This window comes from Pan troglodytes, chromosome 7, assembly GCF_028858775.2.
Source record: "Pan troglodytes isolate AG18354 chromosome 7, NHGRI_mPanTro3-v2.0_pri, whole genome shotgun sequence".
Lineage (NCBI taxonomy): Eukaryota > Metazoa > Chordata > Mammalia > Primates > Hominidae > Pan > Pan troglodytes.
In genome coordinates, this window is record NC_072405.2 from 143183349 (window position 1) to 143199959 (window position 16611).

Genomic DNA, 16611 nt, shown 5'->3' on the forward strand with positions numbered 1-16611 from the left:
GAAACAGCATGTGCATTCCCTGAGCACAGACAAGAGTCTGGGACCTGTGGGATTTGCAGCGGAAGTTAAGTTCTAGCTCTCTCATTTCTGCTAGTTGCCCGCACCTAGGCTTTTGGAGGCTGGGCAATGCAGGTTGGCCGAAAGTCTTTTGTTTTCCTTCAGCGGTGAATTTGGAGGCCACTTGAAAAAAGGCCACAGTTCTGGGGTTGAAATGCTAGAGATAATCATCACCAACTTGACTCATAGAAGTAATGAAACTCCACTCTCGGAGGGAGGATATTAATTGCTCTGGGCAGACCAAAAAACACACCGTTCAGTTTCCAAGATGTGGCTCGAGTTTCTAATTTACTCAGAAATGCCAACTACACACGTAGACCAGAGATAGTAGTTGCTAAATCAACATTGGCTCCATCTCAGCACGTCCCACTCATTGGTACTGACTTCTCTGCCAGAGGGAGGTGGCTGGATTGGTGGAAGGAACAAAGACTTTGGTTTGGAGAGAATGAATGGGGCTCAAATCTCACCTCTGACACCTCACTGCTTGGCCATCCTTAACCCTTAAACCTCAGTTCTCTCTAGTCTTATATGGAGATGATAACTTCCTCATAGGGTTGTAAGAAAAACAGATTAAAATATCTGCACTGTGCTTGGCATATTCTATAATTTAATTTCCCACTGCCCTTTGCTGAAAAGCATACAAAGAGGTCATGCATGGATGTCTGAGGCTCAGCTTTCTCAACTGTGAAATGGGGATAAAATACAGACTTTCCATGGAAGTGATGTATTAATGTATGTAACAGGGCGATAGACTAAGTGCTGCCAGTATTGAGCAGGATTTTAGCTTCCACCTTTTCCTGGGTAAAAGCTCACTTCTTCTGGAAGTTATTTGGCAAACTCTCAAGAACACAACTCTGAACCAAGAAACAAAGTAAAACAACCCCCCTCTTTATTTTACCCATATTTGAAATCCCTGTCTGACCCTCTCATCTCCTACAAGCATGTCACTTCCCGGACAGCAGGAAGCTCGCCTGACTTCTTCACAGCTGCTTCCCTGCTTCTTAGAGTCTGACACAGTAGGTTCTCAGTGGACATTTGTTAAATGAATGAGCTCTTGAACTGGTTTGAGGATTTTCTTTACCCTGTGTGTTCTGGGATTGTAACTGTGAAGCATGTGTCTTGATTTTTAACATCATTTCTCTGTTTTTTTCTAGTTAAGTGTCCTGAAGGAAGCTATTCCCAAGATGAGGAATGCATTCCTTGTCCTGTTGGATTCTACCAAGAACAGGCAGGGAGCTTGGCCTGTGTCCCATGTCCTGTGGGCAGAATGACCATTTCTGCCGGAGCTTTCAGCCAGACTCACTGTAAGTTCTGTGGGGTGCTTCTTTGAAAGAAAAGCGCTGCAATGAAATGGAACACAACAGGGTTTCCCAATCTCTGCACTATTGACATTTTGGGACAGATAATTCTTTGTGCAGGGTTGGCCTGTGCTTGGTAGGACATTTAGTAGCATTGGTAGCTCTCAGATGCCAGTAGCACCCCTCCCTAAGTTGTGACAGCCAAACATTTCTCCAGACATTGCCAAATGTCTCTTGGGTGGAAATGGCAGGGAGAGCAAAATTGCCTACCTGTGAGAACTATTGGGTACACAACATAATAATCAAAGGGGCCACCATCTTTGAATACTTACCTACTGCCAGGCCCTGGGCCAGGCATTTTACCTGTGTTGCCTCATTCGATGCTCCCAATACCTCTTCCAATATTAGTAGCCCAACTTTTACAGATAAGAAAGCTAAGACTCCAAGAAAAGAAAGTTAGTCAAAGTCACTCAGCTAATGGATGATGTAACTGGTCTTTGATCTTGGTTTTATCTGATTCTGAAACTTCTGATTTTTGTAAGTCAACCTTATCAGATTGAAAAATGGAAGATATTTTCCACCTATAGTCATTACTGCTATGTAGCTCATCTTCCTTCTCTGCTGCATGAATTTGCCTGGACTGTATGTACGTGTGGCCTTCCCATATGTCACGTGATTTCACTCGACCTACTTACTTAATAGTCCCCTGGGTATTGTTGGGTTTTTTTCCTAGCAAGGACCCATAACTTGCCTTGTTGTGCATCTCTTCTTGTTAGTCTGAAACTGTGTCAATGTGAAGGAAACTGTTGTGCTTACAATCTAAATAATTTCTAGAATTTTTGAAACAAGTCATCAGAAAAGATCAAGATACTTTCTTTGCTCAGGGAAGTTTCCTGGTCAGGAAAGCAGTAATAATAGAACAGTAATTCCAATAAAATAAAAGTAAAAGGAATTTTATAGGCTGAGAGTCTGGCATTCTTCCTGGAGAATAAACTCTTCACTGGGAAAATAGAGTGTCCTTGACATCTGGGCATCACCCTCAGTTTGTACACAGTGACTTGAGTACTTGTAGTTTGAGATGACTTGAAGTGCTATCAAAATACCAGAGAAGCACTTTCTTAAAAGAAGATTAATGTAGTGTGCTGAGCCTTGTTTACGGAGGGGATATGACAGAAATGGCAGGAATAGAGGACACAGGTTGAGGCTTGCACCAGCCAGACCAGGTTTGATCACCACTCTCCCTTCTTACTGGCACTGTGACCTAGACCAAGCTACCTGCCTCTTCTGAATGTCAGCTCCCTCCTGTATCAGATGGAGCCAATGATAACTCACTCACAGGGTGGTAATAAAGGGTGTCTTAGGTCAGGCTGCTATTGCAAATTACCATACACTGGGTTGCCTAAACGACACATTTATTTCACACAGTTCTACAGGCTGGAAGTCTGAGGTCAGGGTGCCCATATGATTGGGTTCTTGTTGAAGGCTCTCTTCCTGTTTATGTCCTCACATAGACTTTGCTTAGTACATACGCAGAGACAGAGAGAGAAAAATCTCCTGTCCTTCTCTTTCTAATAAGGGCATTAACAACATCATGGGGGCTGCACCCTCATGGCCTCAGTTAAACCTAGTTACTTTCTAAAGGCCTCACCTCCAAATACCATCACACTGGGGATTAGAGCTTCCATATATAAGTTTGGTAAGGGAGGGACACAAACAATCAGTCTGTAGCAAAGTGGAATCAAAATGTTTAGCATAAACAATAAGCATTTATTCCCCACCCATTTTGGGGGTGAACATTGATTGCATTTTCATGCAGTAGTAGAGAGCTGTATTGAATCATTGCCATTCTCCCAAACATCTTCCCTGAGCAGTGAAAGAGATTTTAGTGAATGGTTCTCTAGGATCAAGGTTGGAGTCTGTGCTAAGGATCTGTTCATACCTAAGAAACTTCTCTATGACTCATTAACCCGCATTGAATTACCAGGCCTGTGTTCTTAGATGGAATTGTACTGAAGAGAAGCACAGGACAGAAGAGTCTGCCAAGTTTTAAATAATGCCAGATTACAATATTTCTTTGATTTCCTTTTGGTGTTAGGTTAGCTTTTAGAATCCCAACTCCTCTATATAGTTCAGGTCTCTACTATTGATCTTGCTTATACTTTTCTCGTACATTTTACAACTTAGCTGGTTCACTGGACCATGTTTGAAGTTCTGCTGATAACTCTTCAGCAGAAGTAGCTCTTCATTTACTTGTTTGTTTATTGATGTATTAACTCATGTATAGCATGCATGACATGCAAAGTATTCTATTTAAAAATAGCCTTTGTAACCTCCCACAAAAAAGGTCTTATTAATCAATGGTGAATCACATAACCAATAGTCTGGAAATATAGAAACTCAGATGTAATGAAATCTCTGGGCTGCCATAAAATACTATCTTTCACCTACTTCCCAGACCTGGAGAACCAAATGAAGGCATTCCCTTTTAATATCATTCATCCAAAATTTATAGAGTACCTGCTTTCTGCCAACTGTATAGTGGGTACATATTAAATAAAACAAGTAATGATAAAGTCCCTGTCCTCAAGGAGTTTAGAGTCTGACAGAGAAAAGAAACGTGTGAGCATATCCATGTGATGTAATGAATAGTATAATGGAGGTACATATTAGATACTGTTATAGCAGCTTGTGAGAGGTCTTGAAGGACAAGGGGACATTAGCTAGGGGGCCCGGTGGAGAAAGGCCTTCTAGGAAGAAGAAACAGCTTGAACATGGATATAGAGGTATTCATCCATGGATTTGACTAGCATTTATTGATTTTGGACGGAAGCTTGTTTTATGGGTCAGACACTGAGCAAGGCATTTGGATACAATAATGAGCAAAACCATACCTGGTCTGTGCCTTTCTGGAACGTCTATCGAGTGGGAGGCAGGCAGTCATCAATCGTTCATTCACACAGGAAAATGGGAATTGTAACAGCGTGCCCTGCTGTGAAGGAGAGGTGTGGGTCCCTGGGATAGTGTGTAACATTTGGGCCTGACTGGGCTGGGACGTCCAGAGATGTCTTAGTCCATTTGGGCTGCTATAAGAAAATACCATAAACTGGGTGGCTTATAAACAGCAGAAATTTATTTCTCACAGTTCTGGAGACTGGGAAGTCCAAGATCAAGGTGTCAGCAGATTTGGCATCTGATAAAGGTATCACAGATGGCGCCTTCTCACTGTGCCCTCACATGCTGGAAGGAACAAATGAGCCCCCTTGGGCCTCTTTTAAAGGGTACAAATCTCATTCATGAGTGTTCCACTCTCATGATCTAGTCACCTCCCAAAGGCACCACCTGCTAATACTGTCACACTGGGCACTGGGTTTCCACATGTGAATTTTGGCAGGTGGCACCCATAGATTTAGACCATAGTAGGAAGGCTTTCCTGAGACAATGAGAATTGGGATGAAAACAGGTGAGTGGTGGAGAGTTCGCACAGCAAAGACTGGGGGAGCTGTGGGCCAGAAGAGGGCCCAAATGAGCAAAGCTTGTGTTGGAGCAAATGGTATCAGAGAGATTGGTGTATTCAGGGCATGGAATGAAGCAGGTGGCGTGTGAAGCATGGGGTATGTGTGCAGAACTTAGGGTGGGTGGCGGCCAAATCACAGGGGCCTTATTGATCAGAACAGTGGGGACACTGAAGAGTTTTAAGCTGGAATGTCTGAGTTAGATGTGTGACTTGGACACCTTGTCAATGACCGAGAGCCTGGGAGTAGGAGTTGGGGAATTCCAGAGGCCCATTATTCATGACTATGTCAATCTATTGGTTCTAGGTGTCACAGACTGTCAGAGGAACGAAGCAGGCCTGCAATGTGACCAGAATGGCCAGTATCGAGCCAGCCAGAAGGACAGGGGCAGTGGGAAGGCCTTCTGTGTGGATGGCGAGGGGCGGAGGCTGCCATGGTGGGAAACAGAGGCCCCACTTGAGGACTCACAGTGTTTGAGTAGGTGCTGGGGGTGAAATCAATCATGGTTCCTGGGGACTGGGGAGTAGTCTCAAGGGCTTTTTAGAAAGGGAGAGAAGCTGGAGGTGCATTTGTCTCTAACTTTTTGTTTTGAAAAATTTTAATCTGTGTAGAAGTTGGAAGAACTGCAAAATGAACAAATACCCATCACCTAGATCCAAAAATTGTTAACATTTCACTCTCTCTTTTTTGGAATCATTTGGTATGTAAATTCCAGATATCAGGAACCCTTACTTCTAAGTACTTCAGCATGCACAAGAGATGAATTTTTATATTAAAAGATCTGTGGAGGCCTCCATTCTTCTAGGCAGCTTGCCTTCACTAATCTAGTCAGCATTTCTTCCTCAGTAGGACGTTGTAGAGCAGCAGTCCCCAACCTTTTTGGCATCAAGGATCAGTTTCATGGAAGACAATTTTTCCACAGACCAGAGGTGGCAGGGTGGGGATGGTTTCAGGATGATTCAAACACATTGCATCTATTGTGCATTTTATTTCTATTATTATTGCATTGTAATATATAATGAAATAATTATACAACTCACCATAACGTAGAATCAGTGGGAGCCCTGAGCTTTTTTCCCTGCAACTAGATGGTCCCATTTGGGGGTGATGGGAGACAGTGGCAGATCATCAGTCATTAGATTCTCAAAGGAGCATGCAACCTAGATCCCTCACATGCACAGTTCACAATAGGGTTTGCACTCCTGTGAGAATCTAATGCTGCCACTGATCTGACAGGAGGCGGAGCTCAGGCAGTAATGCTCACTCTCCCAATGCTCACCTCCTGCTGCATGGCCCAGTTCCTAACAGGCCATGGACTGGTACCAGTCTATGGCCCAGGGGTTGGGGACTTCTGTTGTAGAAGACTTGTGTGCCAGGCCTTGTTCCATATCTTAATTGCTGGGTGATCTAGAGCAAGTTGCTCAATCCCTCTGATCCTCAGTCTCCCCAGTGGCTTTCAGTCTATTTCCTGAGAATCAGCATGAACCTATAATGTCAACAAATATGTATTGAGCTCTACCCTGTACGACGTACAGTTCCTCAGTGAGATACTGGATGGGAAAGTCCCAGGTGAACCATCAGATATGCTACAATATATAGTGTGATGGGAACCAGAGGAACAGAAGAGAAGAGTATGTCCTGTGGAATCAGAAGTAGTTTAATCCCAGTGGTGCCTTTACTGGCTGTGTAGTCTTAGGCAAGTCACTCACCCTCAGCAGTTTCTTCGTCTGTAAAATGGAGACATCAGTTTCCCCCGTTGTAAGAGTGTTGAGTGCCTTAGCAATGGCATTACCTACCAGCGGTAGTAAATGTCTCAGAATAAGAAGGCTCAGAAACAGTATTTGCCCTGTTTCCCCATCTGTTAAACTTGGAGGGAGGCTGAAACAGTCTGCAATGTCCCTTAATCCTGATATCTTCTCAATCTTTACGACTCTGTTCCACCTTTCCCTGGAGCCACCTGCCTCTGCTTGAGGTCTTGTGGCTAACCTTTGCACACTTGACAAGCCCAAGCAAGCCAGTCTCTTAGTATTTCTGTGGAAGGAGAGGGCCTAACATACATGGGCTTACTGTGTGCCAGGTGTTTTATGTGTTTATCAAATTTGAATCCGTGGTAGTCCTAAAAGGTAGATATTATTGCCAATATTTTAGCTGAGGAAACTGAGGCAAAGAATGTCCAAGCACTTCTCTTGGTTCCATAGTTAGGATAGAATATACCTAGAATTTGAATTGGTGTATGTCAAACTACCAAACCTTTGTATTCTTCATTCTACCAATCTGTTTCCACCTAGATTTACCTGCTTCCTCAATAAACATATCCTCACATGCACACACATACGCATGCATAGCCTACCTGTCCTCCAGGGAAGCTGGTACAGCTCATGGGATAAAACATTAGTGAAAATTCAAGTGAGAAATTTTCATTTTCTAATTCTCAGAGCAATCATTTCCCTTCTCTAGTGAAGTGCTAAGAAGTCCTAAGGAGTGTGCATGCGTGTGTGTGTGTGTGTGTGTTCTTGAATAAATTGCAAATCCAATGAAAGTCTTATTTTTTTCCCAACATCCCTCTTCTTGGGCAGAAAAAACAGGGGAAGTACAGCAGGAAAGTGCTTTGGGAGATCAGTTAGCCAGATGCTTCACAAATGAAGGAGACTGTGTCTTTACAGGATACAACTTGCCCTGCGGCCCTGGTGATCACCATCAGTCCTGGGATTATTGTCTTACGTGCTCTGAGCTCTCTTTGCATCTCTGTCAATGGGTTAGCCTTGAGGATTGTCTTATGCAGTTTGTAGGGCATTTCATGGTGTATTCTGCCCAGTGTTCAGGGCAGAAAGAACAGTTTAATCGGTGGCACCAGAAGTGCTCACGAGTCACAGCTGAGCTTTGACAACTTTGATGATGCTTCCCTGAGGCGCTGGCTTCTGAATAGCCTCCAGATAGAGCTTCAGCATCTTTGGCTTCTTATGCAAAGCTCTGAGCTTAAGTTTCCCTTTCTGGATATGCCTGGGGATTTCTATGCCACTAAGCTGGGCCCTCACTGGGATGTCAACACATCTCTTCTCAGAATTGCCTTTGAGAGGAACTTTCTCTTTGGGAGTAAAATGTTTAAGGCTTTTGTCCTTGAGGCTAGGTCCTTAAGCAAGGGACTTATACCTCCCCAGACAGGTACCTACCTGAGAGGAATTTGCTCCTTCCTCAGCCCTCTTGCCACTTCCTTTGTTCAGGCTTCGCTGTTACCTACATGGTACTGCCATACCTGCCTAACTCATCTTCTTGCTTCAGTCCAACAGTTTTTCTATGATGCTTCTAGAGCTGTTATTTAAAAGGAGATTCTGCTTATGCAATGCCCCTTAAATCTCTTCAGTGGTTCTTCACTGCTCTTGGGATAAAGCACCATTTGCAGTATCCCAGCCTCCCCTCTGGGCTCTAACCTCATTAGACCATATGTTCCTTTGGGGCTAGAATTGTGTCTTATTTCTTATTCTATTCCAGGGCCGTAGGTACTCTTTGACAGAATGAATACATTTCTCTAGTTGTCTGGGATTCTTTGAAACTATTTCCTAAGGGTCTTCAGGGAAGGAGATTCTTCCACCACCTCAATTCCTGTCATCAATTTTACAAGCCCTGAGACTTAGGAAAGGTGTTCTGCAGGGGACAGAGGGACTTAGCACTTACTGAGTGGTTACCATATACCATATACCATTCCATGCTATATTATTTAGTCCTCACAACCAGAAAACTGAAACTCTCAGAGGTTGCAAGGTATCCAAGGACACAGAGCTGGTGGTGGCATCAGGACTCGAGCTGAGGGCTCACTCCTGAGTTGGTACCTCTCCCTGACTGCCTGCTGCCTCTCTCTCTGAAATCTCTCCTGCTGCAGCTTCCTGGCACTCCCTTTGATCTTCTGTTTCCTTTGTTTACTTGCAGAGTTAGTAAAAATATTTCCACCTTGCTCGCTGAAAATATTTCCAGTTCATCTTCCCTTTAACTTTAGGTTTATTTTCCTAATTCTGATCTTTATCAACCTATGCTGAAGATTTCATATACCACATCAAGTGCCTGAACAGAGGTATTTACATACCTCTGTTCCAATATGTGTGTGCACGTTGGAATTGTGCCATCATAATGTTATCTCCTGGTTTCCTGGTGTTGTGATGATGTTGTTTGTTAGTCATTCATTTGCCTATCCCTCCTTTCCTCATATTCTCCCTCCCTCCCTCCCTCCATCCATTCAATATACAGGAAAGTAGTCTCTCTGTTACTATCCTGGCTAGTGAGGGTTCAAATATGATCAGAATATTGCCTTTGCCCTAGAAGGAGATGGGAACCTAAGTAGCCACAATAAACTATGCAAAAAAAATGATGAAATATTAATATATACTGTGCTTTAATGTTAACCTTTTATGCTTTCCTTAAGACATTTGTAAATAGCTGTTAAGTATAAATTGGATAAATGGGAAATTATACCAACAGAATATATAAATCTGCAAACTGACTCCGTTGGCATAATTCATTGGCAAATTGGTTCATGGATTGTTTCTGTTCTGCTTGGCCATGAGCTTCTTCACAGAATGCTGAAATGTGAAGATCTCTATCACCAAGGTGTCCCTTTTCTGAAAACCAGCAGATTCTCTAACTGAAGTGCTAAATTTACTGTATTTTTGGCAGAATTTAATTAGAAACTGAAAGACCTTTCAAATTTTATTTAGTCTCCTAGAATATTTTGAGCATCTGGTCTGTACCAATCAAGACTTAGGGACACTGTGATGAATATAACATGGCATTTGCTGGACTGGAGCTTGCAGTCTCTACAAATGAGCTACTAAAGGGTATAAAAATAAAAAAAGAGATGAGAGAAGAAGGGCTTTGTGTGGGCAGAGCACATGAAATTGGCAACTTCAGCAATTAACATGGATGGGCCAGTTTGTAAAATCAGAATTCTTTTCTCTATCAACACTTTTGAAGGCTTAGAGCATGCTGGGATCATAGGCCTGAGCCACCGCGCCTGGCCGAGCATGTCATTAATGCTCACTTCTCTCAACCCAATCCCAAAAGGAATAAACATTTTTTTTCTGCACTTATTATGAAAGCTGAGAAAAGATCACTTTGGATGGCCTTGAATTTATTGACTTGATGAAAACCCATCTAGATATGTCTTTTTTAATAAAGCAATGGATGTACATAATTAGTGCTTGTATATATGTTTATAATTATGTTTGCAAAAAACCGATAACTCTTGTGCCTTTGAGGTTGTACATAAGTCTTTCTTTTTGACAGTTACCTGTAAGACTGCAAGATATTGACACTCTTGGGAATTTGTGGCTTGGAAGGTGAATCTCATTCCTTGAGAGTTAGCCTCCATGCTTTCTTTTTTGCTTGGTGAAGAAAAAGTTCCAACTCTCATAGCCCTGAGAAATTATATTTCTTCCTCCTCACTTGTCTAGTTTTATGAGCTTGTGACTGTTATTCCTATCAAATGGAACTCAAGTATGTTGATGGTAGCTAGGAAAACAGATGCTAATAAATCACTTAAACAATCTTAAAAATGCCTGAGCCACATGACATGTCTTCAGATTTACCTAAATACATATGCACATGTCTTTTAAAAAATAACTTACCTCATTTCGGAAAGAATTCAAGTTGTTTTACAGAAAGAAAATGCCAGTAAAATAGTTATATGATGTAATTAGCACTGAAGGATAGGGACAGAGAAATATAAGTTTATATTATCAATGTTAATGAGAAGAAAATAGTTGTAAGGACTAACATTAAATTTCCGCCTCACTTCGTGACAATGAGGTAGAAGCAGGGAGAGCTGGTAAGTTGTAACTCTCAGTTTTGGATACGGAGCAGTATGTTGGAGCTACCTTACTAAAGAATTGCTTTTCCTGGGACATTTGTGTTACCAAGAGCTACAAATGGGTATTGACTGCTTGACCTAACAGTCTTTATGGCTTCTCTGCAGATGCCCTACACCCTTCTGAGTCAGATTTACTAAATCTGCTTTATTTTCAGTGATGCAGAAGTTTGAGAAGGTTCCAGAATCAAAGGTGATCTTCGACGCCAATGCTCCTGTGGCTGTCAGATCCAAAGTTCCTGATTCTGAGTTCCCCGTGATGCAGTGCTTGACAGGTGAGGAGTGGTGGGGAGATATGCACTCAGAAGAAGGTGTGGAAATAAGCTCTGCTGAGAGTTGTCGAGACAAACCAAATCAAACCATTAAAACTATAATTTAAAAACATACTTTATCAAAAACACTATAAATGAATTGATTTCCAGAATGCATATTCAATTCATAACTTAATTGCAGAGTTGACAGTGTATCTACTGTATGCTATCCACATGGCACATGTTAAGGAGTAGAAATGAACAAAATTAGTTTGGCATAGATCTATGTGTCCAGGTCAGGATCTATATCTCCCTATTTTAACAGTGGGGCCAGAGAGGTGGTAATAAAGGCTGCCATTTATTGAGCATGTATGTTTACAAGGATTATCTCACAATCCCAAAGCCACCCATAAAGTGGCCATTGCTATCCTGAGTTACAGAAGACAAAAATAAAGCTTTAAGAGTGTAAGTGACTTGCTCAATGACATAGAACCAGCAAGGGTCAGGGCTTAAATTCAAGCCCAAAGTAACAACATCAAAGCCTGCAGTCTTTTTTTGTTTTAAATGATTTTATCTTTGGGGTGCACTAAAATCTCAGACTTCACCACTATACAATTCATCCATGTAACTCAAAACCACTTGCATCCTAAAAGCTATTGAAATAAAAAATATTAAAAAATAATCTCATCTTTGATTTTAGATTTAGGGGGTGCGCATGCAGGTTTGTTATATGGGTATGTGGTATACTGCCGAGGCTTGGGGTACGATTGAGTCCATCACCCAGGTAGTGAGCGTAGTCGCAGTAGTTAGTTTTACAACCCTGTGCTCCTCTCTGTATTCCCCCCAAGTAGTCCCCAGTGTCTATTTTTGCCATTTTAACACTGCCTTATGCCTGCCTCAGTACCCACATGTGATGTAGTTATTAAGTAATTAACACTCTGAGTGTGAATCTGTTTTGGATATCAGCTTTGGTTATGGTGAGCACACTATAGTTTGTTTCACAAACACAGTACAAGGCTTGAAGTAGAAGCTGAAGGAAATATTTGTAGAGTGAGAGATATTGACAGGAATGGAGGGACAGAACCAAGTGGTCAAATGAGTAGATGTGAGGAATCAGCATGAGGATGGCAGACTTGAGGGACAGCTTTGGCAGTTATTTGTCTCAACAAGGACTGTCATATACCTGCTCATGTGTGCATGCACTGTGACACAGCTGAAGTTACAAGGGCAGGCAGGGCGTGGTAGCTCACGCCTGTAATCCCAGCACTTTGGAGGCTGAGGGGGGGTGGATCACCTGAGGTCAGGAGTTCGTGACCAGCCTGGCCAACATGGTGAAACGCCGTCTCTACTAAAAATACAAAAAATTAGCCAGGCATGTTGGTGGGTGCCTGTAATCCCAGCTACTCAGGAGGCTGAGGCAGGAGAATTGCTTGAACCTGGTGGGAGGTGGAGGTTGCAGTGAGCCGAGATTGCTCCATTGCACTCCAGCCTGGGCATCAAGAGTGAAACTCCATCAAAAAAAAAAAAAAAAAAAAAGGAAGGGCAAACTGGTGGGATGGGAAGCAAAAGAGGATGCAGAATCTTAGGGAGTGAGGCAAGCAGGGAAAACACGTCCGTCTGTTCATGTCCAGAGATGGTTTAGCCAACTGGGCCACTGAGTTCAGTGTCTAAAATATGCTGAGAGGAAACAGACAACAGTTAGGAAAAGAGAGCCACATCAAGGAGGTCCAGCAAGATGCCATCCTATCAGACAAACGAGAGCAGAGCAATCCAAGACAAGCAGTATTTGCAGGTTGAGTAGAGGTCCAGGCAGGCATCCAGCACTGTTAGTCTGTTTGGGCTGCTGGGACAAAATACCGTAGACTGGGGGACTTAAACAACAAAATGGATTTTCTTGTAATTCTGGAGGCCGGAAGTCCAGGATCAAGGTGTTGGCAGGGTTGGTTTCTTCTGAGGCCCCTCTCCTGGGCTTGTAGGTGACTCACTTCTCCCTGTGACTTCACTTGGTCTTCCCTATGTATGTGTCTGTATCCTAATCTTTATTTCTCATAAGGACACCAGTCCTATTGGCTTAGGGCCCACCCTAATGATCTCATTATGCACTTAATTTACCTCTTTCAAGACCCTAACTCCAAATGCAGTCACATTCTGTGGTGCTTGGGGTAGGACTACATGATACAAATTGTGAGTTTAAAACATAATTCAGCCCATAATGAAAAATCAAGCTGGTTTTACGGTAGATCGAAGGGCCATTTAAGGGGTAGGAAAATAAAGCCACTGAGTCAGTGAAGGGGTGGATATCATTGTTGATGGGGAAAGGGGAGACTGGTAAGAAAACCAAGTCATCTAGAGAACTAAATAGCATGATCGGGAATAGGTGAGAAAGGTGGATTGTTGGGGGCGTGAGGGGAAGCTATGATTGGGGTCATGGTAGGAACCCTGGTTCTAGTTCAGCACTTAACCAACCAGGGTCTAGGGTGCTCATCCTTCTAACACTGACCCAGAACTTTAATTGTTTTCTTGACTGAATTTGTCCCTGAGCCCGAAGCAGGGATCTGCTTGCCGTGAAGATTAGGTTAGTTCAGTTAAGGGGACAGGAGAACTTTAGAGCCATGAGCCAGTGGACCAGTAAGAATTATTTTCTTTGGAGCTGGGCATGGTAGCTCATGCTTGTAATGCCAGCACTTTGGGAGGCCGAGGCAGGTGGATGGAGACCAGCCTGGGCAATGTGGTGAAACTGCATCTCTACAAAAAATAAAAAAAATAATAATACAAACATTAGCCAGGTGTGATGGTGCGTACCTGTAATCCCAGCTACTTGAGAGGCTAAGATGGGAAGATGGCTTGAGTCCAGGAGGCAGAGGTTGCAGTGAGCCAAGATCGCGCTAATGCACTCCAGCCTGGGCAACAGAGCCAGACCCTGTCTCAAAAAAAGATTTTAAAACAGAATTTTTTTTGTGGGGGAGGTGTTCTGAGTAAGCCACACAGTTTCTGGGTAAAATGACATCATCGACCTCTCAGTGCCTAGTTCATGAAGACATTACAGCCATACAATGCTGAGATGAAAATCAGGAGATGATGAAAACCCCCAGAAGACCACCTCTGCACCCAAGAATGTCATCTCAGTAGAGCTGCAGTTTGTGAGATGTCCTGTTAGAGAAAAGGAAGACATCTCTATCCCAGATACCAGTGGCTTTCCCTCGCCTTTCAGCTGGGCAAACACAGTGGGAAGGGCTCAGGAATTGGATTGCAAAGGTATTCAAGTTACTGCTTTGCTCCCATCAGCCACAGACTGTGCTGATTTTTAGTCTTGGTGTTCCCATCTCTAAATTTACCTCTTACCTAATGCAAAAATCAGTATTAATAATATATGTGAAAGTGCTTTGTAATGATAAATATGTAAGTGTATGCTTTTTCTCCTTAATTTACATTTTCTACCAAAACCTCCTATCCCTGTTACATCATTAATTGCCATTGTTATTCATGAATATTACTCAGTTGAATGCTTCATGCCTATCACACAGTGTCCACAGAAAGCAGCCGTGGTCCCTGCCCTCATTAAGCACGTGGCCTCCTATCATCTTGAGAGGGCACTCACTGTAGGAAGTGGGGATTCTATTCTATCATTCAATCCCTTGCAGGGCTGCTGTCTGCTCCTGATGGAAATGGGACATAGCCTTGAACAAAGTTGTGATCTCAATGGATACCTAGATTTGGCTCCTCATAGAATAGAAGCAATTAAAATGTATAAAAGGTTTAATTTAGGCAGATACAGCTTAGTAACTGTACAAGTTCTGAAGTCCGACTACTTAGATTTCAATCCTAGCTCTGCCACTTGGTAGCTTTGTGACCTCCGTGAGTAAGTGCCTGAACGGAGCTGTGCTTCAGTTCCTTAACTGTAAGAGGGGGATCGATGATTCAATACACAGAAAACACTTAACACTGCATGAGGTTCATGGTATGTACTTAATAAATGTGTGCTTATATGTGTGCTTGTGGGGGTATATTTGGGGGGTGTATTTGGGTGTATATTTGTGTGTGTGTGTATTTGGAGGTGTGTGTATTTGAATGTGTATTTCTATGTATTTGTGTGTGTGTTTGGGTGTTTATTTGGAGGTATGTGTTTATTTTGGTGTATATTTGTATGTGTGTTTGGAGCTGTGTGTGTGTGTTTGTGTGTATTTGGATGGGTATTTGTGTATTTGTGTGTGGGGTTTTTGTGTGTATATTTGGGTGTATATTTGTGTGTGTCTGTGTGTATTTAGGTGTATATTTGTGTGTGTTTTTGTGTTTGGAGGTGCATGTGCATGTGTGTGTATATATTTGTATGTATTTGGAGGGAGGCGTGTATTTGTGTATCCACATATTTGTGTGTGTGGGGGGGGGTTGTGTGTATATTTGGGTGTATATTTGTGTGTGTCTGTGTGTCTTTAGGTGTATATTTGTGTGTCTTTGTGTGTTTGGAGGTGTGTGTGCCTGTGTGTGTGTATATTTGTGTATTTGGAGGGGGGTGTGTGTATTTGTGTATCTGCATATTTGTGTGTGTGTGTGTGTGTGTGTGTGTGTGTGTTTGGGCATGTGGGGCAGGGGCAGGGGGATGTGTCTGCTCTGCCCTCAGCATCCCCCGGGAAAGCCAGGTGAGTGACCATCCCATGGTGCTTGCAGATTGCACAGAGGACGAGGCCTGCAGCTTCTTCACCGTGTCCACGATGGAGCCAGAGATTTCCTGTGATTTCTATGCTTGGACAAGTGACAATGTTGCCTGCATGACTTCTGACCAGGTGAGGTGGGGCAGCCACGTGTGGTTCTGCTCCTCATCCGCTGTGGGTCAGATGTGCTCTGAGGAGTGGGCAGCAGGCTGGCCAGGCGATGGAATGAGGTTGTCGAGAGCTGATCCTCTGTTACCTCCATTTCTTCAAAGCAATGGGACTTTGGCAAATTGAAGCTGCGATAGTCCAGAGACAGACCCAAGATGAAGCTGGAGTAAGGGGCGTCTGCTTGAGCCTTGTGGCTTCCTGACGAGTCAGTCAGGAGAGAACCGCCTGCCCCATCAGGCAGCGTGGGCAAGATGTGAGGGGGCCCTAAACACCACTGCCCCTTGGGGTCCCAGACCCGAATATGCCTTCCCATTGTAGAAATAAAACATAATCGTGGTTGGCGGGCACGGTGGCTCGCATCTGTAATCCTAGCACTTTGGGAGGCCTAGGCGGGTGGATCACTTAAGGTCAGGAGTTCGACACCAGCCTGGCCAACATGGAGAAACCCTGTCTCTACTAAAAATACAAAATAATTAGCTGGGTGTGGTGGTGGACACCTGTAATCCCAGCTACTGGGGAGGCTGAGGCAGGAGAATCGCTTGAACCCAGGAGGTGGAGGTTGCAGCGAGCTGAGATCACGCCACTGCACTCCAGCTTGGGCTGCAGAGTGAAGACTCCATCAAAAAACAAACAAAAAAACCTATAATTGTGGCTTAAAAAGGAAAACAAGTTAAATATTAGAACCACATAACATTGCTGTTCTGTGAGTCAAAGCTTGTAGAGTATTGTCAGTTTCATGTGGTACCATCAAATTAGGATAATTAGACCCTGTCCTCCTCCAGTGGAAAACAGGAGTCTCCTGTCTCCTAATTTCCCAATTCA

At 43.2% G+C, this 16611-nt stretch overlaps 1 protein-coding gene across 4 annotated transcripts in view; it reads left to right on the plus strand.

Moving 5' to 3' along the window:
* The window catches only part of TG (thyroglobulin), a 269572-nt gene that overhangs the window by 52419 nt on the left and 200542 nt on the right, over positions 1 to 16611 (plus strand). For all 4 annotated transcript variants that reach the window (XM_016959884.4, XM_016959885.4, XM_016959886.4 and 1 more), the window contains 4 exons: positions 1212 to 1361; positions 5174 to 5344; positions 10880 to 10996; positions 15638 to 15753. In XM_016959884.4, the coding sequence (XP_016815373.4) occupies positions 1212 to 1361; positions 5174 to 5344; positions 10880 to 10996; positions 15638 to 15753 (554 nt within the window). The remainder of the gene's footprint in view (positions 1 to 1211; positions 1362 to 5173; positions 5345 to 10879; positions 10997 to 15637; positions 15754 to 16611) is intronic.